The sequence below is a fragment of the Mchenga conophoros genome, linkage group LG15, assembly GCF_057382185.1.
Source record: "Mchenga conophoros isolate Kocher_MC1m ecotype Shallow Benthic linkage group LG15, M_conophoros_male_GT1.1, whole genome shotgun sequence".
NCBI lineage: Eukaryota > Metazoa > Chordata > Actinopteri > Cichliformes > Cichlidae > Mchenga > Mchenga conophoros.
The window spans coordinates 9,265,251-9,292,433 of NC_140540.1; the positions used below are offsets into that span (position 1 = coordinate 9,265,251).

Genomic DNA, 27,183 nt, shown 5'->3' on the forward strand with positions numbered 1-27,183 from the left:
ACATTCCTAAAGACAAAGGGACAAAATAACCAAACATAATCTGGTTTGAGAATGTTGTATATGTTCACTGATTGGATCATCAGGATGTGTTTACTGGTTACCAGAGTTTATTTCCACAGAAGGATAAGATAAACCAACAGGTTTATATTGGTTTGACTGTTTAGAAACAAATGTATTTATAAAATCCTATCAACAGACCATTACTGGATATAATATACTGGTTGGGAAGAAATACAGATAAACTAATCATCTAATCTGCATCTGATCAAAGGTGAAATATGGTTATAAGAGATGGACATGGTCAGCAACAATACTTAGGTAGGTATTTAAACAATGGCGAGCTGTTGCTAGGGGCTCCAAACTGCCAAGAAAATATCCCCGATACCATTACACCACCACCAGCAGCATAAACCACTGATACAAGGCAGGATAGATCCATGCTTTTGTGGTTCTGACCCTATCATCTGAATGTTGCACCAGAAGTTGAGATTCCTCACACCAGACGATCTTCTGTTGTCCAATTTTGGTGAGTCAGTGTGAATTGTTGCTCATTTTTCTATTTTTCGCTGACAGTAGTGGCTCTCTGTGTGGTCTTCTGCTGCTGGAGCCCATCTACATCAAAGTTCATCATGTCCGATCAAAGATGCTCTTCTGCAGATGCTGGTTGTAATAAGTGGTTATTCGAGTTACTGTTGCATTCCTATCAGCTCGAAGCAGTCTGGTCATTCTCCTCTGATGTCTGATATCAACAAGGCATTTTCCCCCAAAGAAACATTGCTCGGTAGATATTTTCTCTTTGTGCATTCTCAGTAAATGCCACAGATGGTTGTGTTGGAAAATTCCAGTACATCAGCCCGTCTGGCAACAGCAACCATGCCATTTTCAAAGTCATTTAAATCACATTTCCTTGCTGCCATTTGATTGGCTGATAGCATTTTTGTGTAAATAAGTAGCTGAACACTTGTAGCTGATGAAGTGCTTGGTGAGTTTATGTCTACAGTTAAAGTCTATAAACACTGCACCCCCTGGTATCTTGACACTTATCTGTGCTACTCTTAGCATATAACGTGGCAAAGTACAAAACTGCTGCTGCAAAATAAATGGGAGTGGTGGTAAAAGATGACTGTTACATAATAAATAAAATAAACCCACACATAATCGTTGAAGTTCAGAGTTTATTTTAAGCATCATGACCAAATGAACCGACAGCTGTCACTGAACATACCACTAAAAATCAACATGAAAATTAGTGGAATGTATCAAGACGGTACAACGTTCATAAAAGCAATGCTAAAGGAAAAAAACCAAACCAAAACGGCACATTAGAAAAATTTGGCACCTACACATACACTAACATCAAGGACCTTGCAGCTTTGTGTACTTCATATCGACAGGAACAGAGAAAATATAAATGAATCGCTGCGACCGTGTCTCCCTACAGTGAAAGCAACCGAACAGAAGAATCACACCAGTGAAAGAACAAGACAATTATACTGAGAACATTTTTGTTTGCAGTTCTGGCTAAAAGTGACAGTAAAGCTGTTGATAGGTTGGCACTGATTTACAGTTAGCGTCTTTAAAATCTGCTGGCATGAAATAAGTCAAGTTGACAGCAAAAAAAGAAAAAAAATTAAAATTAATAATAATGGAATAACACACCTTATAAAAGTGGGATATGTTCACTCTTTAAAATTTTGTTCACTCCAGCAATTATGATCACATTAGCCGCTTCATCAAAGCACCTTTTACCAAATCCTCTGAGATGACTGGAACAACGTACGAACAAATTACAATGAACTGAAGCCCCGCGACGCCATCGCTCCCCCCAAAAAGAACAACACAAATCAAAATCAGATGCAAAAATTTGTAAACAATTTCCATTTGAACTAAAACATTATGTAAACATGATAAATGTTGGTCCATTTAAACTTTGTTCCATACAGCTTAGATTACATTAGATCTGATTACAATAAGCTAGATGATAAAGATATTAGTAAATGTTCAGAATACTTAATTGCATGTACATAATATAAAAAGTGACTTTTTAAAAATGTTTATTTTGTGCAAAATGCTTTAGTAAACTATAATTTGGCATTTATGAGAAACCTTTAAAAAAAATTGTTAAAAAAAAAAATCTGATGGATTTACTGAGCCCCCCAGGGTAAGAGCCTACGCACATTTATAAATTCATGCTCAAACATTCATCTCCACCGGTTATACTGTGCAAAAACGATGGGTTCAGCAAGTGCAAGCAGCTCAACCAAATCAACCATCCATTAAATTCTGCAAAATTCTAGTTAACATCTCTTTAGTTTCAACCCATGTGAGAAGGTGACCCCAGAAACTATATATTAAAAAAAAAAAAAAAAAAAAAGCAAGTTAAGGCCTCGAACTACATCTGAATACATGTGACTCTAATGTCTAATATAAAATGAACCCCTGCTGATGATCTCTGTTAACTTGGCACACATGTAGCATGACGCACAAGAGGACCACTGACATCAGAGGAAGCATTTTGGTATATAGCAAAGCCGAACATTGATCGTCACGCAGCTAAGCAGTTGCTCTAAATATTCTACATTTTGAGTTAAAGAGAACATTCTCAGAAATATGCCTGGTAACTTCCAGAACAACTGCGTCCAGTTCTGCTGTATCTTCACTAGTGCCGGGTCTAACCAAACAGTTGGCTCTCTGGTTGGAAACGGACACGCAGCCAGTCAGGGAAGAATCCAGGATCTTCGAATAACGTACGTTAATGACGTGATAAGTTCAATAAGAGAGCTGGATGATATGATGATTGTAACTAAAATGCAAATCAAGATTACCCTTCAGAGTCTAAATCATGAAAGGTCACCGTCAAAGATTAAATGAGAGCTTAAGGCAGCAAATTCTCCGGGAAGTAGCTACAATATTGCAGAATCGGACGCCTGCGTGGACCGCTCGGCTCGGCTCAGCTCAGCTTGTAATCTTTGTCGTTAACAGTGGAATGAGTAGGGGAGGAAGGGGAATTGTGGGTTACAGGTCATCGTCTCCGATTCCCTCGAAAGCATAGTTGCTGATGTTGTTTGCCAAGTTGGAGGCGCTGACCCCTCTGAGAGACACCGAGGTCAGCTTGGTCTATATGGAATAATCAATATAAGTATAATTAATGCTTAGCTGATGCTAATTTATTGGAATATTTATTAGCTAGTCAGTAAAAACGACAAAGAAGGTACTCACTGAGAGTTTGACAATTTGTTCACGGTTTGAATCAGGGGAGTCCTGCAGCATGGAAGAAAAAAAAAAGACAGTCAAGAAAAAAAAGCTACAGCTGAGAATAAAAAAACTTGGCATGCTATCCCGTTTCTCACCAGTAGAGGGGAAGATTTCACAGCTTGCTGACTGTCAGACCGGTGGATGGAGCCATTGTGTCGTTTCCTCAGCATCTGAAATGTGACAGAAGACGTCAAAAGAAATAGAATAAATGTCAAAGCTATAAATGAATGACTTATACATTTACAAACGCTGTGATATGTATGGAAAACAAAATGATGGCATAATGTTGTTAAATGCAGTCAACACAAACCTTTTTTATGCTGCCACCGGACTTCTTTACCATTAATTCATCCACCATAGACTGGAGGCAGATACTCATCATGATAGCCTGCAATCACATCCACACAGAAACCAGTCAGACATAAAGCAGCAAGCCTGTATAGTTTGAAAAAGAACAAAACGCACTAAAAATGGCCGACCACATAATGAGCTGCAAGCAACTTACAGTTACACCTCCTTAAAATCTCAGCTAAACTATGAAAAAACAAAACAACACGGCTGTTTTCAGCCTTGAGCCGCAGCATTTTTGAGGTAATCCAATGAGCACTAAAGAGGATTATGTACAGTACCTTAAGAAACTAAAAAATTCTAAATACACAAAGGGAAAAATGATCTTTAATGAATAAAAAAGATCTAGTTTATCTATATAAAAGTGAAACTATCCATCATCCTCCTACCTGGTCGCTGGTGATGGTGACCCACTGGAGGCGGTCCTTGCTCATCAGGTACTCAAAGGAGAGCTCGAGTTTGATTTCAAATTGACCCGAGCTGCAGGGATTGGTTGTACCGTTGGCAATTGGAACTTGCTGCAGTGACAAAAACAAAGACAAAAAAAAGTCACCTTCTGTTATCATCGACCACTTCTGATTTGCTTATTCTGTTGTGGCCCTTTTCCTTCTTCCACTTTCAATTTGTTGTACTGTGTTTACATTTGAGAATGACAAAGAAACCGATTTCAATATTTTTTCAACCAGCATCAAACTTTCAATATTAAGCGGATAAGCTCCGTCGCTGGAGCTAAATCTCATTTTCTACCCTGCATGTCTTCTCCTTAAGCTGCTATTCTTGAACTCCTGCATCACAAATGACAGGCAGGCTAAAAGATAACATGAAAGAAATATTTGTGATGGGTGTGTTACGCTCCCTAGAAATAAGCCCTCATTCCTCGTTTAAGCAGTGTCTGCCCTTCACTGCTTCACAAACCATTTCCGCTCTGGGTCAGAATGTAGCTGTAGTGGAAATGCAAGACAAACAACGGTCTGACACAGATGCACAAACACATGTACATGCTAAGTGTTTATTTTGGGTTCTTCCGAATGTAATTTGGCTACAACGGATGGGGGGGGGGGTCTTGCAGAGCTACAACAAATGAGATGTTTTGAATATTTGGCTGCTAAGGAAAGGACTCATTAAATGACTCTGACCTCTGAGAATGAGCTCAGGAATTAATCACCCCGCCTGGCAGTGTGGGGGCTCAGTCTGTAACACACAAGCTAGGATGCATTGCAATTTTAGATGTGATGCCACGTGTCCACATCATTAGCTCTTAGAGAATTGTAAAAGCTTCTTTGATACACATAATGACTGTAATGCTCAAACACAAACGCAGTACAAAAGTGAACTTTTTTGCCCATCTCCATTCAAATGACATATTTAAATGTTCCATCTTTCAAATGGCAGCAGAAATTGTGCGGGTAGAGCCTCAAGTAATGCTTTTCTCAGTAGTAAAATAGACTGTTCTGCTACGATTGGGTGCAAACACAAAAAATGCATATTTCAGCTGTTCCATGCACAATACTGTCATGGTCCGCGGCCCGGTGTCCGAGGAGCTGATGGGATGCCCACGCCCACGGGTGTGGCTGTTAACTCCACACCTGCATTCCATCTCAGGCGATTATCAGGTGGACTATTTGATCCAGCCCAGCCAGCTGCTCCACGCCAGTCCGTTAGTCGTCTCACAGCGGTAACGTACACCCACGGGAAGGCGGTTGTGAAAACCCTCATTTACCTGAACAAACGCTAATCTTTTCCTTTGCGCTCAGGTAACAGCTCGGCGTGTTTTTGAGCCACCTGCCTGTCCACCTGCCCGTCTGGAGTTTGGATCGCCTCCGGTACCAATCACCTCTACTTTCCTGGAGCTCCCCCGCGGACCCTCACCCCTCCCTCCGGCTCCCACGGCCCCGCTTTGACTGTAAGACTCATACTCTCCCCCACGTATGCTGCTATTTCCCTGCTTCCCAGTAACTCTCTTCCTCTTTCTGTTGCAGCCTCCCACAGTCCCGATTACAGCGTTCCTGCGTAACTCATCCCCCGGTCCCTTGGTTTTTCTAGTTTCTCGCGTGTTTTCCTTTGACCCTTCCGGGACACCTTTAGTTGAAATAAAGTTTATTTTTCGTACTCCTGTGCGTGTTGTCTCTGCTTCTGGGTCCAGCTTGTGTACGGAACTTCGGTTCATGACAAATACTGGTTAATGAGATGCTTTACATTCCCAAAACAAGCCGTTTTTCTAGATGGCTTAAGAGCTGAAGTGTCAAATAAGGTTAAAAAAAAAAATCCAATTAATGAGTTAAATTTAGCCCATTTGAAATTGTAACTTTTTAAAAGGGGATCAAATGTATTTTGAAAAATGCACAGAAAGAACAAAATCTGTATAGCTGAAACTAAATATTGTTTAGTATTTGTGATACAGCAAAGAAAAGATGGTATAAGACCATCAATCTAATCTGTGCACAAAAATAGCCGAGCGCTGACGCAATCACAAACACGAGACTTTCCAACATTCCCGGTCTTTGTTATCTTAACCCCACTGTCTGCAAATATCTACCACAACTACAACTAACTTATGTTTAGAAGTTTAAATCTATTCATCATGTGGATGAATATCATGATAATTGGTAATTTTGATGATTTCCTTTAACTGTTCTTTTTCCATGGTGGAATGATTATGCAGGATACAGCTTTAATAACCTCTCTAATCCATAGAGGGTTAAAAGTTTAGATATAGGCTTAAATATACATGCACTCACTTAAATCTTTCAATATGTGGTGCTGAAGGTCCTACAATGTCCTACAATGAAGGTCCTTTAATGAGTTAAAACTGAATGTACATTGTCATAGACTGAGAGAGTGCTGACCAAGAAGGAACCTCCTGCTCCAAAATCGATACCTTCAACCTAAACTGGAATCTGTAGCTGCCCACACAAACCAAATGTTTTTGTTTTTTTGCTGAGACAGACGCCCAGTTGAGAGAGACTCAGTCCTCCATCTGTAACATTTGAGGAAATGACAACAAGAGATGGTTTTTGTTCCTTCCCCCCCGCCATCAATGCAACAGATAACACTAATTAAATGCTGGGCATTGGACCAGCAATATGTTAGCCTGATCAATCAATTCCAGTCATATGCTCGAGGGACTCTGACACCATCTCATGCTGATCAATTGATTTAAGGTCACAGCTGAAACAGAACCTTCATGGATTAACTCGTAAATCTTTGGTGTGTGATGTAGCACCATTACACTTTCATTAGACTCACCGCCCAAAAAAAAACAACACACTTTCAATGGGTTTAATTCAGTGTTAGTGGAGCTGTTAGTACTGTCTGATAGCTTTTTTTGAGGTTTTTCTGCACTTCAGCACACTTCAGAATAAGATAATGGATAAAATGCATTAAATTTCCAAAGTAGCCAAGAAGCAAAAACACTCAGCTAGTAAATGATTTCACCATCACAACATTTACAAGGAACTCACAGATGGCTCAGATGATGCAGAGTTGACATTTAGACTGATTTTGAGTTTTCTGTTAATATAAAAGGTAAAGAAGAGACTGCACAAGTGGTATGCTTTAACAAAGTTCAACAGACTAATGATAAAAATAGTTTCATTCACTGACTGAAAGAGGAAGCATGGAGGAGGAACAGCTCATGACCAGAAGTACTCCACCTTAATACCATAGCAGCCAGTGGACATGACACACTGATATTACTTTATTACTTACTGAAGGAAGTGGCAGCATTAATTCAAAGCCATGAAAAACAAGCAGAAGACCAGGCTGAGACAGCAATAAGTGGTTTCTGTGATTGCCTGAAGAGACTGCATCATGTCTGAGGGTAAAAAGACTAAAAGCAAAAACTGGCTTGAAATATGAAAAAAAAAAACCCTACTGAGATAAAACTGAAGCGTGCATGTACTATCTGGTGTCTTACTTTGAATTCAGTGTATTAAAGAAACGCGCGAGAAATAAAACTTGACATTTACACTTTTTTCCTACACATGTAACTGTTTACAGAGGTGTGGAAGTACTTCCCCTCAATGCATGAATCTGCTTTTCCCAGCAGACAATTTGCAGTTCAAATACTGTTTTAGGTGTTAATCGATACAAAAGATCAATTCAGCACTATCCTTGTGTGGGCTGTGTGTTTGGGTAATTGGACTGATGACGATGGATGGTGTGGAGGTAAGCATTTTTAGCTAGCTGTTAATGCTAAAAAACTAACTATGGTTTGTTTCTGGTGCAATGCCAATAGGCCACTTTAGAAACAGGAGGGCCTTCATCTTGATAAAATAAAGGTACACTTAAACTCTCATGCATTCACGCTTCCACTTACAGAAGATGTGATTCGCCAGCACCTCATGCGAGTAACTTTGAAGCTCCCCTCTTTCATCTGTTCATTAGGCAGCTTGACATGGAAGTTGAGCTCATTGTTTCCGGCGCTGACGATGACTTGGCAGCCCTTCTCGGGGAAGTCAGTGACACAAGGGTCAAACTTAATATAGCCATAATATTTGAGGGTCTGGCCTAGATGGATGAACTGAGGAAAAAAAGAAAAAAAAAACACAACCAAACAATTTTTAGATGTCATTTTTTTAGGCTTACCTAATCCCTGATAGAAAATTCTGAAATTCTCTCCTGGGATGTGTTTAAAAATTCATATTATGGGGCAAACTAGGTTAATTGCATAACATGGAATTCACTAGAGGGAGTATTCTCCGTGGTCTACAGATTTGTCCTAGCACAAGGACATTTCTGAGCATCAGCTGGATTTAAGTGACAACTGGCAAAGAAAATTCAAATGGCAGAAACGTCAAAAAGAGGCACCCTTGCTTACTTCTTTCTTAGAGCCTTTCTCCTGCAACGATTTGAGCTGCCTGTGCTGGTCTTTGTTGACGAGTATCCAGCCTCGCTCAATGTCAGATACTGTCTGGTGAAGCAACAAACAGGAAGTTTATTTTTCTACACAGACAAATACAATAATTCAGGTCAATGAGTTTCCTTTGCTAGGAGAAACAACACTAAAAACGCCATGTTAACAGTGCAGCTCAACAAAATATGCACAAAAGCACAAGCTCGTTGGCACTATACTGCTTCGCAGAGGCAACGCTCAGAGGTTACAGATTCTAATCAAACTTGCCGCCCCGAAAATGCTTAATAAAATCAGACAACTGTTACAGCAGAGGGAAGTTACTATAATAAGAAGGACATCTCTTCTGAAAGAGGGACGCAGAGAGGATTCAAGGTGTTGCAATGTTAAAACAAGCTGACACCAATATTTCGATAATGGATGATCCCAGGGGATGCACAAAAGCATTTGGCAACCAAAAGATGAAGCAGCTGCTGATTCAGTTTTCTTGGTGAGAGGCTGGCACCAAGCAAGCTCAATAAAATACAACAGATGCAATCTGGAAACAAATACAATCAAGTCTAATTTAAATTTTCTGCTTGGGTGCACATCTCAGCGGGAGTTTAATTTAAAACAGTGTCTGGTTTACCTAAGTGATGAAGCCTCTTACCTGGGCATAAAGCAAATTCAGGCCAACTCTGTTTTCCATTACATCACTATCATATGCCATGTCCCAGTAGCTGAAGAGACAAAAAAAATAAGACAGTGTCAAATAAAGCAGAATTAACACAGCCTGATTGTCAACTTTGAGTGATTTGAAGAGAGCTAAGGGGGGTACTGTAGTCATGTGAAAAGCTTTGGCAGCAATAACCTGAAGTAATCATTTTCTGTATGACTCTGGCATCATTGTGAAGGAATTTTGGCCTACTCTTTCTAACAACACTGCTTCAGTTCAATAGTTTATTCACCGCTATTAGCCTCCTGCAACAGCAATCCAATAAGCTTCAGTTCTGGACTTTGACTGGGCCATTGCAACATCTTGATTTTGTTGTAGATTTACTGCTGTGCTTGGGATTTTTGTCTTGTTGCGTTCGCCAATTTTAGCCGAGCTTTAGCTGTCAGACAGATGGCCCCACACTCTAGAATACTTTGGTGTAGAGAGTCTGCGATGTAGCTCTTGATTTTGGGGGTTTTTTTTGCAGTTTTTCTGACCATGAACAATCTGGCCTCAGGGTGAATTTTGCTGGGATGTACACTCCTGGGAAGATTAGGGCATTGTGTTAACACACCTGAATGCTCCAGACCAGTCAACTGCCAAAATGTCGGCTTTTAAATAGTTGGTCTTTTCTAACATGCATGTACATGCAGCAGAAAGGAGTCAGCTGCATTCTTAATACTGATAATGCTACTATTTGTTTCAGATCAGACTGATACCATAAACTAAACGTGCAAGGAGCAGGACAGAGAACAAAAGACTGCTAGCCATCAATTCACTGTCTACTATAAGCCCTATTCACATCACATGGACTTTGTACCATGGAGCAAGCAATGCAATGCAATACAATGCATTAACCCATTAACAAACCTATTTCTATGGACTATGTATTTATCAATACAAGGCAATGGAGACGTCTGTCCGGTGTACAGTCAAACTCCATCCATGAAATGAGTGACTTATGGAGAAATCAGCTCAGTCAGTGAGTAAGGCATGCAAACATTCACCTCAAGAATTATTTACAGCTGAGTTTGAAAGGATGTGAGTGAAATGGTATAATTTCCACACAGCACTGTGGCAATATTAGAAGTACTGCTTGTACGTTTGTGCAAAGAGATGTGTGGGAGCCCGAGGCCAGCTTGAAAATCAGAACATGATGTTGAAAAAGAAATTCAAAAAATTCTATCTGACTGAGACAGACGAATCAGATCTGGGTCTATGTTTTTAAAAACACCCAGAACAACAGTATACAATTTAGATGTATCACTTCCTCACTGCTGGTTGTGAAATGTCTTAAGCAAACACTTTCTTTACACCACAACTGAGGCATTTTTCCTGCCCCAGTTACATTTTGTATTTACGTTTGTTCTTAAATAAAATCGTCCTTGAGCTCATGTTTCCCAACAGTTTAGCGCAAAGGTGTGAAACTTAACATGTAGGCGCTTGGCTGGGGTGCTATTAGGAGCAGTTGAATAGAGCAGTTGTTTGAGGAAATGTTAAGCTACTTGGCCACATCCGCAATTCAAAAACGACCAGTAAAACGTAGGGCGGTGAAAGGGAGCAAGAGAGTATGGGTGGTGGAATCAGAAGCACTGTGTTTGGTGAGTCCTTTTATTTTGTCTCATCAGATGTAATGGAAAGTGCACTTAAAGACCCTGTTGAGAGAAATAGTTTTGCTTGTTGGACTGGTTCAAACCACCTCCTGGATCTTCTTTACCGCATACAAAGACTGAAAATACCATAAAGCTACAATCTTACTAGTATATAAACTATATTGTACCGCTCACTAACCTTGACTGTTTTTCATAATCCTGTTTTCATTTTGTAGATGCTTTGAATAAAGCTTGGCAATAGAGAACTGCATCATACATTTTAGGTTTTCAGTAGTTTTCTTCCCTACATTCTTCCTCTTCGTCTGGATCTCATACACTGGGGGTCTGTTTTTTCTCACTTGTTAGTTCTACGTTTATTCTTCCCCTCACTCTTCTACACTCCACAGCGAAACTAGGTCAGCAGGACTGAGACTTTCCTTAAGGCAGAAAGAAAGTAAACATCCTGTGTACCTCCAGAGTCCACAGGAGGCAGAATAATGAAGGAAAAGAAAAAGGAGGAAGCAGATAAAAGTTATCTTGACAAAAAGCGGACAAATCAGCGGACTGGACTGTAGGCTTGAAACTGAATGAGCAGTTAGTATCTTCTCGTTTATTTAGCCGTTTCTCTCAAATAGAACAACATTAAGACTAATTCTATCACTTTTTCCCCCCCGTTTTTGTGACACATGCAATTCCTGGTGCACTGCTCTCCACACCAACAGCTCAGACTCAGTGGGTTTTTCTGTTAATTGAAAAGTAATACAGATATCTGCAGCAAAAAACACTGTTGATGCATTTCTTGTGCTGACATTTAGTTTCCTCTGATGTTTATTGAACCCTGACCCAGTCAAATAAATTATAAACCCGAAAAAAACAAAACAAAACACTGATGCAGCACAACAGTCTGTTGGAAATGTGACTTTCGTGAAGTGAGAAGTTCAATTATATAAAATATTTGAATCTATTTGTTTATTTTCAGGCTAAATTTTGTGTAAATAAAAAAGCGAAAGCTGGTAATCGATGAACCCCAAGAACAAGTTTAAATCTCAGAGTAAATGATTTATCAGAACTCTGGTTATCCAGTTAATTGGTAACGAAGATGTTAGAAATTGCAACAGGCATTCTGCACCAAGGGTAAATGAATGAAATGAAATCTATAGCAAGATAAAATATAATATAAATTTGTTTGCAGTTATTTTGTCCTTTAATGTTTTGGTTTAGTTCTGGTTCAAAGATTAACTTGTTGGATCAGTGCAACTGATTGTTGTAGACGCTGTAGCTGTAAGGAATACCTACTGCAAAGACAAACTGCAAAGTGGTGAAATTTAAGTAGATGTAGAATTTATTGTCATTTCATTACATTTTCTGGACCAAGCCCACTTACTGTCAGGTGATGATCATCATTCTCCCTGACAACAAAAAAGGTAACCTTTCTAGCAGCCCATCTTTAACCTTCTCTTTTAACATGTCTACACCAAGAGCTTTACCACAGATAAAGAAAACAAGACGTGATCAGATTCATACTCATAATGTGAACAAGAGGAGGTACATACCTTTTCCGTAAGACTATGTGAAATTCTGAGCTCCGCGAGCTGGTAATGGATACATAGGGCAGCTCAAATTCTTGCAACTTCCGCACAACTGAAAGAGGAAAAAAAAAGCAGAATTTATCATAAATGTAGCTCAGGTACCAAAGACATGGATAACAATGTCTACAACGGGGAAGACACCATCTGTGCAGGCCCCAGCAGGATACAACTTGTGGTAAAATGTGTGTGTGACAATACTTTTTTAAAAGGGCTCTTGTGTACATGCACCCAGAATCTGCAGCTATTTTATTGCAGTCAGTTCCCTAAGGAGAGTGAAGCAGACTGAAGGTCGTTGCTGCTGCTACTTTGTTTTCACCCATCAATAAATGTGCTCAGTGCACACACACAAATACACACAAATGAGATGACTAAAGAGCCCTTTAGTTTACCATTAGGTTTATAAAAGTGTATTCTGTCTTTTTTATGGGCAGAGGGGCTGTGTACTGAAAACAGAAACACAGAGTGGTTACTTTGATGTTGAAAATTATCTGGCATAAAGAGAAACAAACTCAATACTTAACATGTAATGGGACATTTTTAAGCAAAATAAATCATCTCTGGAAAGCTAAAAATGCCACAAAAAGCAAATGAGAGCAGCACTAATTCAAACCACATCCTGGCTCTTCTCAACATGTCCGTAATATTTTACATTATATCCTGACTAACACTCCGACCTCAGGGAAATTACTGCCTGAATTTTTCTCATTATCCTGTTATGTCAATCATCCCACCATCAGTTCTGCTTGAGCAATGACCTGCTGCGTTGTTAGCCATATTTAGCACATGCCTCTTCTTTTTCATATCACTCAGCCTCAGATTTAAATGGCAGGATGAACAACACGTCTGTAAAATATACAGACCCCTCTGAGTTCATCTGGGTTCACTTCCAGCCTGGTATCGATGCTCTCTGAGGCGAGCATGTGACAGGTGGAAACCATGAGAATCTCAGACTGTGGAGAGGTTTGACCTAAAAGGGCTCTCTTCCTCTGTCACTGGGGTATACATGAATGTGAATGCTAATACTTTGCAATGATGTGCGTCAAGTGAAACTGAGCCACATGAGATGTGGCCATTTGGTCTTTTGAGGCGGTCCTGTAAGTAACATTGACAACAAAAAGACAATGGACAAACCACATGCTAACTGCTACAGAGTCTTCACAAAATGTATATGGGCAAAAAAATGATTTTGCCCTGGCTTGAAACAGTATCATTGTGTATTTCCATTTACAGCGTACTTTTAAAAAAAAAAAACACATTTATAATATGCTGGAAGTCAACACTCCTCTTGCAGTCTGGAAAAACAATAACTTTACTAATCAGACGCCTGTAAATGTGGTACCACTCTGGAACTGTTGGTAAACCACAACATGCATTTCAGCCAAGAACACTGCAAAAAGGATGTTGTGCGCACTCACACTCCAGCACTACAAAATGTTTTGCATGCACCAGCCAACAAATAGCTGACTCTCACTGGGAGTCAGAACAGCCCCCAAAAAATTTATTATACATTCTAGTTAGAGACAGAAATACAGCAGAATTTGGATTCAAGATAAACCCTCTAGAGGCGATACACAGCTTTTCTTTTTTCCTCAACTAAACTGAAGTATTTCTCAGAACAGAGAGACAAACACACTCAGCCGTATTCTTGTTGCCAGAATAAAGTTCCCTGCGGTTCCACAGGAATCTACTCTCTAGCAATTCTTAATGAAAGTTCAAGTGTTTACACCAAAATCCTACTTTCATTTATTTCTGTGTGATTTGTGTCTTCTGAGAATCGTCTCTTTTGGTTACTGAGAAATGAATTCCAGCTAGAACATAAATAATCAGCAGTAATAAATGATGGCTCTTTTTTTATGGCTCTTGTTAGCTGGAGAGATAATCCTTAAAACATTTGCTGGCAAACTACACTTTCAGCTCAAATGGATTTTTGCTACAATTTACTTTACTTTACAATTCTTATCAGGGAACATTTCTGCAGCTTATGTAGCACGCAAAAGAAAACTTTCCAGCAATAACAGAAACAGGAGGATGCTGCACAAGTTCAAGTTGCTTTTATGGCTCTGTTTTTATGATTTTGAACTTACATGATAAACTTCCATCCACACCTTCACGAACCAGGAAAAGACTGAAGTAACCAACAAGGTCATCTGGGAGGTCAAGCTTTGTCGCAACAGCCTGCAGAAACAATAACATTTAATTTCAGCAACATTCAATCAATCGTTTCATCAGAGCTTTATTTTTCAGAAGGTTAAAAAAAGAGCAGATTAAAAATACTACACTAAAAAAACCAAAGAGATAAAAACAATAGAAAAAAAAAAATAGACTTCCATTAAAAATAAATAAATAGTATACTTATGTTGACAATTTGCTATAGCTTATTCGGATGATTAATAGCAGCTGGGACAAAGCCATTTCTGTAATGCTTAGAGACTGCAAACCTGAAATTACTAAGGGTGGGAGTCATTGTTTGGCTGATTGCTTAATGGTCATCTTCTGCAACTGTTTGATATAAATAGTTTAACTAGGTTAAACTGCAATTTGCCAATCAGCTTCTCTGACTAGTTTGACTGCATCAGTTTGTTCCTGTTCTTCAAAGACAGGTTACCGTATCAGGACACCAAGGAAAGAAGATTAAACTGACTAAAAGATCTATAAAATAGATAAAACTGCTCACATTCCACAGTTTGACCTTTAATGTTTTTGGCATCAGGTGTGGTGGAATTTTTGCTGAACTCCACAAAGCAGTTTAGTATTGCTGACATATTTACTGAAATACAAGAGCTTCCTTGAAAAGGACATCTGGATGGGAGCATATGTTGTTCTATAACCCGTTTATACCTTTCAGCATTAATGGTGCTTTTCCCAATTTAAGAGCTGCCAATTCCAAAGGCACTGATTCACCTCCACGCCATCAAAGATGAATGCTTTTCAACTAACCCTTGATAACAAGCCAGACGGTGTCTCATCTTTAACCCAGAACATCTGTGTTTTCCAAAAAAAGAACTTTACTTTTTTTTTTTCCGTCTGACCACAGAACAGTTTACCACTTAGATTCAGTCTATTTTAATCGAGCTTTGGCCCAGAGACAGCAAAGAAATTTCTCCAGATTCTTAAAATCTTTTGATATTATATACTGTAGATGATGAGATATTCAAAGTTTTCACAAAGCAAGGAACATTATTCTAACATTGTTCTGCAATTTGTAGATGTGGTTCTTAGCAGATGGGCAATTCAAATGAAACAATATGCCCCAGTTTAAAAATCAGATTTGTTTTCTGTGCTCTTGTGTGACTAAAATGTGGGTTTATGAGATTTTTTTTTTATTTACATTTTACACATTTCTGGTTTTGAAGTTGTAATTCTCATAATTTAACGGTAAACAAAGCCACATGCAAACCACTGGTAGAGTTTTTGAACTGCCTAGACAAAACAAACAAACAAACAAACAAACAAACAAAAAATCTAGCATTTTAGTTAGTAAAATAATTAAGCAATACTACATTGAGGCAGAAACCCTGACTAAAATATACACCATCTGTGTGCTCTGACAGCTGCTGTTCTGATCAGAGGTTAACTGTGGTTAAACTTTCATAAGAGACTCAAACAAGTTTGATTTACAGCCAAGATCGACAAAGTGCACGCCACTGAGGCATCACCATGTTTACTGGGATGAGTTAGAGTGTGTACTTTAGTGTGTGTTTATGGTGAATAAAGAGTACAGGTGAAGTGCATATACTGAATGGTTTGGACATCACCATGTCTTGCACAGATTATTAAAAAAATAATAAAACAACAACAACAAAACAAGTCACATATAATAAAGCTGTTTGATAATAATACTGTATATTTGTTTCACTGGCACATTGTAATTGCTCTTTTGGGATTATGGCCTGAAAGCTTAAATAGGCCTGATGGGTATTTTCATCATGCCATCAAGTGTCTTTAGCGTGTGCTTAGATTTGTTTTCTTTCCACCTGTCTTGGTTGTGTTCCGAGTTTTCCTTAGTTTTGATTGAAGTAGGCCAGACTTCATAAAGTGCTTCGTGAAATATTGCTGTACTGAGGAGGTGCTATACAAATAAACATGGCTTAATTTGACTTATGGTATGTAGTGCCTCAGAGCTCACAGGAGATTGTAAAGCAATATTGCTTGCCTGAGGCAAATCCCTGGTGTTTATCAGATCTGTTATGAAGAGCTCAAATGCCTCTAGGTCAGAGATGACCATACCGATTTAAATGAAATAAGCAATGGGCCACACTTTAAATAACTGAACTGAAACATGGCCACAGGTTACAATGAAAATATTTATAACTTGCTTAGATGCCTACATAAATATTTAAAATACGCTACATTCTGGTAGTGTCCTGGTATATACGCTACTGCATGGGTCACTGATCAAACACACTGCATTGGAATTGAGTGAAATAGCAGCGCAGACTTATCTAGTTCATCCAATTCCAGCCCTCAGGGCTGAATTTTGTCCATGTGCTCTCCAACCAAACACACAGAACTAATAAAAAAAAAAGTTGAAACCAAACAGATAAAAGTTTAAGACTTTAGTTTCTTTTAACTATATCAAGATATGGAGCTGACAGCAGTATTCACTTATAGTTTTTTCATGTAAATATTTTTCTGTCTAAGCAAGATTTCAACAAACATGGCACTTAAAAAGCACCGTACTGTGCAAAACAGTAAAAACATGTTTACTCTCACTTTAAACATGCAGCACTTACATCAAGCACATCTTCCGTCTTATATGATGTGAAAATGTTGACTGTGACCTTCTGGCCATTACAGAGGCAGATATCTATTGCAACCTCTTCTGTGGGGATCTGCTGGGTCTCCTGTGGAAACAAAAGGATTGAATTCAACTTTCTGGGTGAGCTACATGTTTTCATTCCCATCAGTCAACAACAAAAATCACACCAAGCCACACAGACGGAAAAACTCTGTCTGGTTAGAGGGGGAACCACCCCCTCCCCCCCAAACCCTTTCCGACAATGGATGACCCTCCACTGTAACATTTTCTCAAACACAAATTTATAATGCACTTCAAACAAAATTGAATCCATTCAGTCTGATCACTTTTATCTTTACTGTCAATTTTGACATAAAAGCTTGAAAGATGTTCAAAGTATGTTATGGTTTAACTCAAATGGAGAAGGAACAAAGGCAATGGCTCACATATGGGAATTATTTAGTGCATATAAGAATAGGACCTGTGCAATGAACAGTCCACAATAACGAGTAATTAAATATTTTTAATTATTAAAATCACCTTTAATTATTCACTAACTTTTTGGGGGACTGGACAATACTGATCACATTCATTTTCTTTGTAATTGATTGTTATCTACATACTGTTTGGAAAATATGAAAATATTTACCATAACTTTAGTAAAGGGTTGCCTTGTTTTGTCCAAGCGACAGTCAAAAGGAAAAACCCCATAAAGATATTCAAAAGCAGGGAAATGTTTATTGGATATAGTGCTACATACAGTCTTTTGTTTTGGATAACAAACTTGTAAAAAAAAAAGCCACGATTTGACTACACATTACAAAACAATAAAAAAAAAAAAAGCACCATTCAACAAAAATGCTTACTTAAAAAGGTAAAAGCAATATCATTATGTAAGAAAAGGCCTCTAACACTAATTAAACCAAGTCTGCATTAAAAAAAAGAAAAGAAAAACGTATGATAAGATGATTAAATAATCTCATCGTTTATATTAAGGGTGCAATGTTGAACTGGATGACTCCAGCTTCTTCTCTCTCTCGTCTTCCTGGCTAAATCATCTATCATCTTCCCTTTTCCCACAGCAGGGGGTCTCTGAGAGCACAGAAGGCACAGATGAAAAGCCTACACTGGGAGGCAAGTCATCTCCTATTCCAGACCTGCTTTCCTCACAGTACGTGAGAGAAGTGACATAAACACTGACTCTAATGTGCTAATCTGAGAGGAGAAGAGGGCGGAAGAAAAAAACAAAACAGGAGAATGGGTGCGATGTGGCTGCAGATGGATGAATCTGAATGGATTTGCAGCCTCAGGTAATGCAAGTCACAGACTAAATGATGCAACCTGCTATGAATAAGTTATGAATACACCATCCATTTGAAATGACATAGAATCAGGTTAAACTGAAAACCTGCTTAGATTTTTTTGGTATGGAAAAAGCTTGTTTTGAGCTGGATGTCTCTCACACAGACACACACACACACACACACACACAGTAACTAAGTTGCTGTGTTTAACAAAAGACTTGTTACATGATTCATGTTATCATTTTCCATGTTTCAGCATGCAGGCCAGTCTTGATCTGACACATCTAACCAGAAGCTTACAAGTACAGATGACACAATCCAAGAAAGTGTATGTGTGCTGCTGCGATAGATAAACAGCAAGAACAGCACTACCTAATTTCACCGCAATGTCAAAGTAATTACTAGTGAAGCAGAAATAACTGCCTCAGCATTTTAGTATAAGGTGCATTGCTCCTTTCAGACCTATTGACCGACAACAGCTTGATGCAGGTTAGATATAAAATAACCACCAACCTGTTGGGCCTTCCTTAAGAAACTGTTGAACAACTCGCTGGCTCCAAGCAAGGGATCCTGACGGACTGAAAAAAACAAAACAAAACAAAGGACAGTAAAGCAATAATTGAAAGTAACACAACTACATGAATGCCTAACTGGTGTTGGTATGCAATTTTGGGGGTTACTCATAAACATCAATGTTTTTAGGTGGAGCCACTTCCCATTTCTTAGTTTTCTGCTTTTTGAGCTTGCTATTGTGAAATAGGTCATACCTTCCAAGTTATTTGTAAAGGCAATTTAGCTTAGCGCATAAAAACTTTATGACAGAAGGGCTGACCTCTGGCAAAGGATCAACGACCTTAACTGCCACTAACCAGCTCCAACACACCATACTTAGTAAATAAAAGGCTGAATGAGCAACTCTCCTTTGCTTTGGCTTCTCATTTATTCCTGACACAGTTTTCAGTGGCAAAGCAGAGCATTTAACATAACATACAATATGACTTAGTGTGAGCATGTGTGTGTCATCCTGTATACTAACTTCACAAACTCCACTTGACAAAAAGGGAAATTTTGAAGCCATCTGCATCAGTGCATATTGTGTTTGCGTCAGTTTATTTTCCATAACTATGTCAAAAACCATGATGTAACCTAGTGAACTTGTAGCCAAGAACACCCTGAATGCGTATGCTCCCAGACTATGAGCAAATATGCACTCAAACAATGATCCCTTGTTCTGCTGTAACTTCCAGTGCTTGAAAGGATTAAAACCAACCCTCCATGTTGCTGCCAGTTGCACTTATTTGTGTATGTGTGTACTTGGATAGTTCACCTTTGACCTGTTTGCACAACGTGTAATATGCCGAAACCCTCTCGAATTGAAATACTCTGAATGGGTTTACTGACCTGATGCTAAATAAGCTTTTAAAACTGTCACGAGGTGTTCCACTTGGTTTTACCATGCCAAAGATTTTAATTATTCTTCATGGTACAAAAGCCGGGTATTTTTCCTCCAAAAAACCAACCAAAAAAAACAAAAATCTCTTTACTAAAAAATTCAAATCAATAAAAAATTATTTAAATTACTGACACTTTCAGCTTTGAGATTCTGGGTCTCGATATTTTTCTTCATAAGGTGTGTCAACATTTCACTCCCAACTGAAGCAGTGTCCCTGCTCAGACACTATGCCCAGATTAACAGTTCTTTCACACTTATGTGGCATGAAGAGAACAGTGCATGTTTGGACTCCCTGCAGACACCAAGCAAACTTGTTCTTGTGATTGCTGTGGGGAAAGCTCTCAAGGAAACCGTGTTTGTCCTGCAAATATTCTGTTTTAAAAACACAGACTCGTTATACACACACACTACTAAAGAGGGGAATGTGTGCAACTTAAAAAACACTATCTAATTTAAACACTGGTTTAAACAACCACTCTGCATCTGAATGAAGTGAAATACAATACAAGCCATCTGTGAAAAGTTTATTCTGCATGAATAACTTACTAGCTTGCATGTATTTCTCCAGCTGTTCTCTCCTCTGTTCGACCTCAGCAGGGGTCAGTGTGAAGATCTTCTTTGGGGGGAAGGCAGGCACCACATTGCTTCCATATTCTTTCTTTATCTGTTGATGCAAACCACAAGTTGTGAAGCTCGGAGGGAACAAAGAGTCGGCACTCTTGGAAAAAACAAACCCTCGCAAACCAGTATTTCTCTGGTTTTAAGAGAAAACAGAGTTTGTTCAAGCAGCCTGCTAGCTACATTCTTATTTTAACAAAGCCATAATTACTGAAAAGAGATTTAAGTTTGAACTATTAAAAATGATAACTTTGCTATAGAACAGCAGTCTTCTGAATTAAAGATCTGTGGATTAATTTTTCTAAGAGGTACATTGAGGTTGTTTGAGATGAATCACAGGTTTATTTTAAGCACTGTTTCAACGGCTAGCTGCTGGAGTTTCCGTGCATAACAAACACAGACACAGACACACTCACACACGAACACATCTGGAACGCTGAATGTCTAGTCATTCCAAGTTTACTTTGTCTTCCAGCTTCTTGACTCATTTCTTTCCATTTTCTATCATCTGAGCACTGGTAGCTTGAACGATTGAAGTCTTACACCATTTGGTGTCTGATCTAAAAATCAAACACGTTTATGTGGTTTAATTTTTAACCTGCATATTGCTGCAGGTATGCTATGATGAAGGCAGACCACAGCGAGTGCTAGAGGAAAAGAGGCGATTTTCACCTCTGCATATTTCCCTGTGGTATTTTAAGTATGCCAGAGGCAGCAACTGGTTACACATACAAATAAGCTTTCACAGCCACACACACCGAGCACAGGTTGCAGATTCATAAAAGTCTGTCACATCTGAAATACATGTGAGCTCATGCGGAGCATTTTTGGCAGAGCTTGTCCTGTTTTTTACTGTTTGCTTTAAACAGGATTTGAATCTAGCACAGATTCTGCCGTGTTGCAAATCATTACAGGAGAAAACACATGAGAAGCACTTAAAAAAAATCTAATTTTCTGAGCAATAACTGAGACGAGTGTGTGCACCACAATCAAGTGTGGAGTGTTTTGGGGTCATGAGTATGCCACAGGAAGCCCTTTGGGGTTGATGCTTAAAGATTTGAGTGTGTCTTTCCCACTCCCTGTTGCCAGGCAACAGCAACTGTCAGGATGATAACACAGAGTTGAGGATGGAGATTGTAAAGTTTGGCCCTAGCTCTCTTAGTTTGTAATGTGTATAAGCAAAAGGGGCATTGGGCACTCCTTTAGGGCCATGTTTTATGCTGTTGTATACATTTTAGTGCACAAAGCACTTAAAAACACATCTTTACAAGAAAGAAAAACACATGTGAAACACTGAATACACTAATTGCCTATTAACAGCTCTGAAATATCAGTCTGGCTGTGTGTAAAGCTCAGCTGAGGCAGAGACCAAACAACTCTCAAGAACAGACAACTCAACACTTTCCCACCACATTTCTTTTTCAGATTAAATTCCTTTTCCCAGCAGGTAAAGTGTAAGAAAGGCCAAGAACATTCTTTCCATGTCACACACCCCCACCCACCTCCCCCATAATACTGTCTATTTACAGCCAATAGCTGGAACTCTTGGAAAAGCGGAAGCCAAAGACTTCAAGGCATCGTAGTCATGATTTAAAGTGACGGGAGGCTGGCGTATCGACCGTATGACACAAATACGAGTAAAAGGTCACCATGGGTGGATGTGATGGCATTTATGTCAGAGCACCACACATAAAAACGTGCTTTGAAGCACACTGACAGTGTGGTTGGTATATTAACATGGCTGAAACCTTACCTGTTCATGGAGGCCAAGAAGTTGGCTATAGCGTACCCGACAGTGCAGCACACCATTGACATGGATGTTGTAGGCCTGTGGGGACAGACATAAGGACAAAGACTATGTAAAAAAAGCATAAAGCGAGTGCTGAATTTGTTTCTTTAAATGCACACCCAACAGTGATTTGGTGACTTCAGAGGCATTGTGTTTGCATGGAGGAAATAAAACCACAACCGCTGAAAGAATCAGCATTTACCACCCTGTACCTTTAGCATCAAGTTTCACTACTGATTTCATCTGATTATCCCACTGCAGTGTGCTTCCTCGGCTTTTGTTTTCTTAGACCAAACAAATGAAGTGTGAACTGGATTCAATCATATTCCAGCGACTTCCATCCAAAGAGGAAAACAGAACCTGCTGCACAGTTTTCAATCCAAACCGCTTCGTTTGCCTCATCCAGACATTTAATATAGAGAGAAAGTATTTCATGTGGAATCTTTAACTCCTTCTCTGGAGACACTTTGCTTGTTTTGACAGGAGCTGTCACTGAAAACTCCTCCACAAAACAACCACTTGGAGCTAGCAGACCAAAAATCTGCTTGCCTTCATGTTGAGAGCCAGCCACAGAAAGCAAGGAAGAAATTTTTCATGTCATTAAGTACGATAGTAAACCAAATATACATAAAAATGTAATGCATCAATTACAGAACAACCTACATGGAATAATCCTATTAGTATTGTGTGAAGAATTATTCTTAAGAATTTGAGAATTATTATTTCCTCCTTCATATGCTAAACCCCCCCCCAAAAAAACCCAATCAGCTTCCAGCAGGCTGTGCACAGTGATAAGGGAACAACAAGCTCACTGAGAAGACTTCATATTTGGATATCAAGACATAAACTGCTGTAGTGCTTTAATCCTCTTCCCTTTCTATCTCAATTAATTCTTGCAGTCAACATGGCGGGTCATCTGTCCACACAAAAGGAATTTTACAGTTTCTGACTGCACATGTACATGCTCTTGCTGAACTGCACAAACAATCAAAGGGAAAAACAAGAATATCACGCCAAAAGTTGTTCTTGCAAAAGAGGAAGGCTTGGACAAAAAAAAAATATGTCTGTGTAGGCAGGATCCTGACAGGAAGGAAGAATGAGTATGCAGAATGTCTTGGCTCTAAAAATGCAAAAGTGCAACAACAACAAAAAAAAAAAAATACCCGAGTTTTTTTTTGGTGGCTACAAGCAGTTCAACTTGGGGACAGTTCAAGAGGCTGTATATGTTTTCCTCCATATTCCCACACTCATCTTTGTTTCTGCACCCCAAACTCTTACAAATGTATTAAATAGTGTTACATTTTGATCCTAGTTCCTCATCATGTTTAAAAGCTTTTGATTTCATAATCCAGCTGCTAATCTAAAATTTGTGTCATAATAAAGTTTCTTAATAAAGGAGTGAGATGCTGTCTGATCCCATTGCTGTAATCAGATCAAAACACTGAATGTTCAGTCCTGAGATAGACCAGATTTAATATGAGACGCCCTTATTAGAAACAAAACTGTCAAGTGTTTTTACTTTTTTCATCACTGCCCACTTTAACCCCTAAAACCATATGTGATCTAATCTTGTGAACCAGTATCTGTGAGAGGATTTCCAAGATACCTGCTACTGTTAGCACATTTTAGGGAACCTCTCTGTGTCTCTAAGTTTATACATCTGGCTCAGTACATGGAGCCAACTGACACAGCTACACTGTTGAGCACAGCTTTCATGGTTTCAAAAAACAAAACAAAAACCAAAGTAATACAGACTTTGAATAATGAATAATGAACTAGTTTAGAGCTAAGTCTAAACCTGTTCCTCATCCTGAGTAAATGAGTTATCGTCACTTAATGTAACACCAAAGTCTCTTGTTCTCATATCCACAAACACTAAAAAAAATTAGGTTGAAATAAAGGCAGAAGTGTAATAGCGGAAAAAAACAACAACCCAGGAACACTGCCATAAAAAAGAGGCCTTTTTAATTCTAAGAAAGCCCTTTGCAAACGCGGCAAATTCTGCGGCTTACTGGTTCCAAGGTACACAACCCATCTCTCAGTGTTACAATCAAGCAAAGTCCCTTCCTTTCAGCTGGTTATGGGAAGGTCACAGTGACAGTCACAGGACTCCCAGCTGAGAGGTGAAAGGCCTTTGCTTTTCCCACTGGAGTACAGGCTAAAAATGTGCTTGGTTAAGTAGAGATACGTCAGAGAACGACATCAGTGAGGAACGCGTGGAGAACACTGCAAAGAGGGAAATAATTCTGAATTATTCGACATGTCCACTACTTCTCTTGGAAAGCTTTTTATGTTTATTTCCTAATTCTGTGCCAATTCAAATATTATTATACCTACTCCAAGACTTTCTTCCAAATACACAGTCAAAATGGAAAATACTCATTTACAGGTGTATGACACTGAGAGCAGCCAGAGTAATGTTACATTAAAATCAGATGATGCAGTGTTTGTGTTTTTAAGTACACACACACACACACACACACACAGGACAAAGGGACCTGACACACAAAAACACTTTTAATAAATACTATAGACACTGTTTTCTATAAAAATCCTGAATTATTAATTATTTGTTGCACGACATCAACACATGAGGAGAAGCAAACTTGGGAACCGAGAACAGGTTCCAAATGATCTGATCCATCAGAGCTCTGAGCTTTCCAGTTCCATTCATCGATGCTGTCAAGGTTTTCTGACAGTCGCACATTGCTAAACAATGACGTCCCACTCCTGGCAGTGGAGCTCTTGCACATCTGAGTCAGATGCAAACCTTTTTTCTACTCTGTGTTCAGAAGTAATGAAACTGTTGTACTTATGCCATAAACCTGCAAAGGCCTACTGCTAGGAACAAATAAGAAAATGGATGAGGAATGGAAGCACAATTCATAATGACATCTTTAAAATCATTATCCATCTCAACTTGAACCCAAGCAGTTTTCTGGCAACTTGCAATCACCAATAGATCATATTTATCGTCTCTGTCCAAATAATCAAGCAACACAAGGAAGAAATCTTTTGAGTTGACGCAAACTTTGAGAAATAAACACTACATCTGGCAAACATTAATACAATGTATCCTGACTGTCAGTCACTGGGTTTTTCATAAATAGCAAAGAAAATGGTGCTATTACGGCTGTCCTTGATCAACCTTCACTTCAGAACACAGCAAAGCACAATGGTAATTCATGTTTCAAACAACATTAAACACAATAAGAAACAGAAAGAAGAAAATAAACATAAAGATTATGCTGCAGCTCCCAATGTGCTTTGAAGACTACCATAGTTTAGACTGATATATATAACTGCTAGTTAAGGGATGAAGTTAAAGCAATGCTGGCTGTATTCTCTTTTTCTAAATAACACGGGAGATGGCAACATCATGGTAAGCAAACCTCAAATCTCACTAAGAATTTAGGTGCTGGCTCAAACCTTTAAAACAAAAGAGACTTTGTTGTGGCTGATTTGAGCCTATAAAGAGACTGGGACACATGCAAGTTTGTGCATAAAGCTTTGAGGGTAAATCACAGTGTGTTAAACTTCAGACATGGCATAATGATGCTATATGTTTATACTGTAGAACTAATTTTCTCCGCCAGATGAAGGTAAAATGGCAGAAACTGTGTTGAACACGATAAAAGCCACATTACTTTTCTGTTGATGTCTCAAAGAATCATGCTAAAATATTTTTTGCCCAATTTGCTCAAATTTTAATACAACAAATCAAGTTTTTAATCACCTATGCAAAGCATAAATGGCATGATTACACAGTAATGTTTATAGCTGATTTATAACCCAGCAGTTCCGCCTTCCCAATAATTTGTGCACAGTAAACACTGGAGCCCGTGCCGCACTGACATTAGCTCGACATGTGGGCAGCTGAAACAAGCATTAACACAGTCTGTGGTTAAAGCGGGTACAACAACAACAACAAAAAAGAAAGACACAACGTCGTGCTTACCACGTAGGTCGAACCGTTTTCTCCCGAACGAACCTCTGTGTCGGGTATGGAAAAATGCATCTTAGCTCGAAACACAAGCAGCTCCCAGATGATAAGTCCTTTAACGCCACCACAGTCTGCGATGGAGAGGAAGACACCACAGTTTCCCCACAAAGTCCACTGCAGTGACTAACGTCGGTGACTACGGAGGAGGAGGAGGACGAAGAGGAGGAGGAGGCGTCTCTCTCTCGGTTCAGCCACTGGTTTGAGAGTCCGGGGGGATACTGTTGCCGGACTACGGGGCGACTGCTTACGACTTTATTATGTGGACAACAACTCGCGTACCAAGTCGCACTGACGTTAAACTTCTCCCACGTCAGTGTTAAACTTTTCCCTCTGCCGTTCGAGTAGCAGCCATGTTGCAAGTGTAATTACACCTTCACTGTTAGCATTACAATATCCTATTGACTCACTTTAGGCAAGTTGTAAGAAAACCTTTAAAATCACCTATTTGTTAAAAAACAAAAAAACCCAAAACTCAGTTTCAAGCTGTGCAGTGAATTCAGTTCATTAGCGTAACCAGATGAAGTTGCTGGATAAAAGGTGCAGTTGGTTCTTGCAAGCCCAAGAGCGCCGCACAGCCCGTATGGTAAACCTTTCGAAATATATGAGCGGACAGTTTTACTTGAACGTTTCCTGCTTTCCCGACGTCCTACCTTTGCGGAAAAAAGTTTAAACAGCGACAAGGTATATAGATAGAGCAAATGTGGCAAATATCGCGTAAGAAACCAGAGGCTACCCCACCGTCCGGCCACTCTGTGTTCAGCGTACGTATTGGCAGATCAAGGTTTTGGGTCAAACCATCTTATCGTCGGCACACGGGTGTATACTGCAGTTTATGCAATTAAAATAACACAAATTCACCCCCAAGACATACAGTTATTTTACTTTATGGCACAATATTTTGTAAACATAACACAAAGGGTATTTTTTGTATTAGAATTAGTTTTACGT

At 39.1% G+C, this 27,183-nt stretch overlaps 1 protein-coding gene across 1 annotated transcript; it reads right to left on the bottom strand.

Annotated features, from left to right (window-relative positions):
- Positions 1 to 1,161: 1,161 nt before the first annotated feature.
- Positions 1,162 to 27,010, bottom strand: snx17 (sorting nexin 17). The gene is made up of 15 exons (XM_085247003.1): positions 26,191 to 27,010; positions 22,197 to 22,271; positions 20,372 to 20,489; positions 18,886 to 18,950; positions 17,064 to 17,174; positions 14,415 to 14,505; positions 12,295 to 12,382; positions 9,105 to 9,174; positions 8,423 to 8,515; positions 7,922 to 8,125; positions 3,993 to 4,121; positions 3,566 to 3,643; positions 3,351 to 3,425; positions 3,220 to 3,261; positions 1,162 to 3,117 (listed from the first exon to the last, which is right to left on the bottom strand). Exons 1-15 carry the CDS (start codon positions 26,248 to 26,250, stop codon positions 3,016 to 3,018), a joined length of 1,401 nt encoding a protein of 466 aa, XP_085103129.1. The 5' UTR covers positions 26,251 to 27,010; the 3' UTR covers positions 1,162 to 3,015.
- Between the last annotated feature and the right edge of the window lie 173 nt (positions 27,011 to 27,183).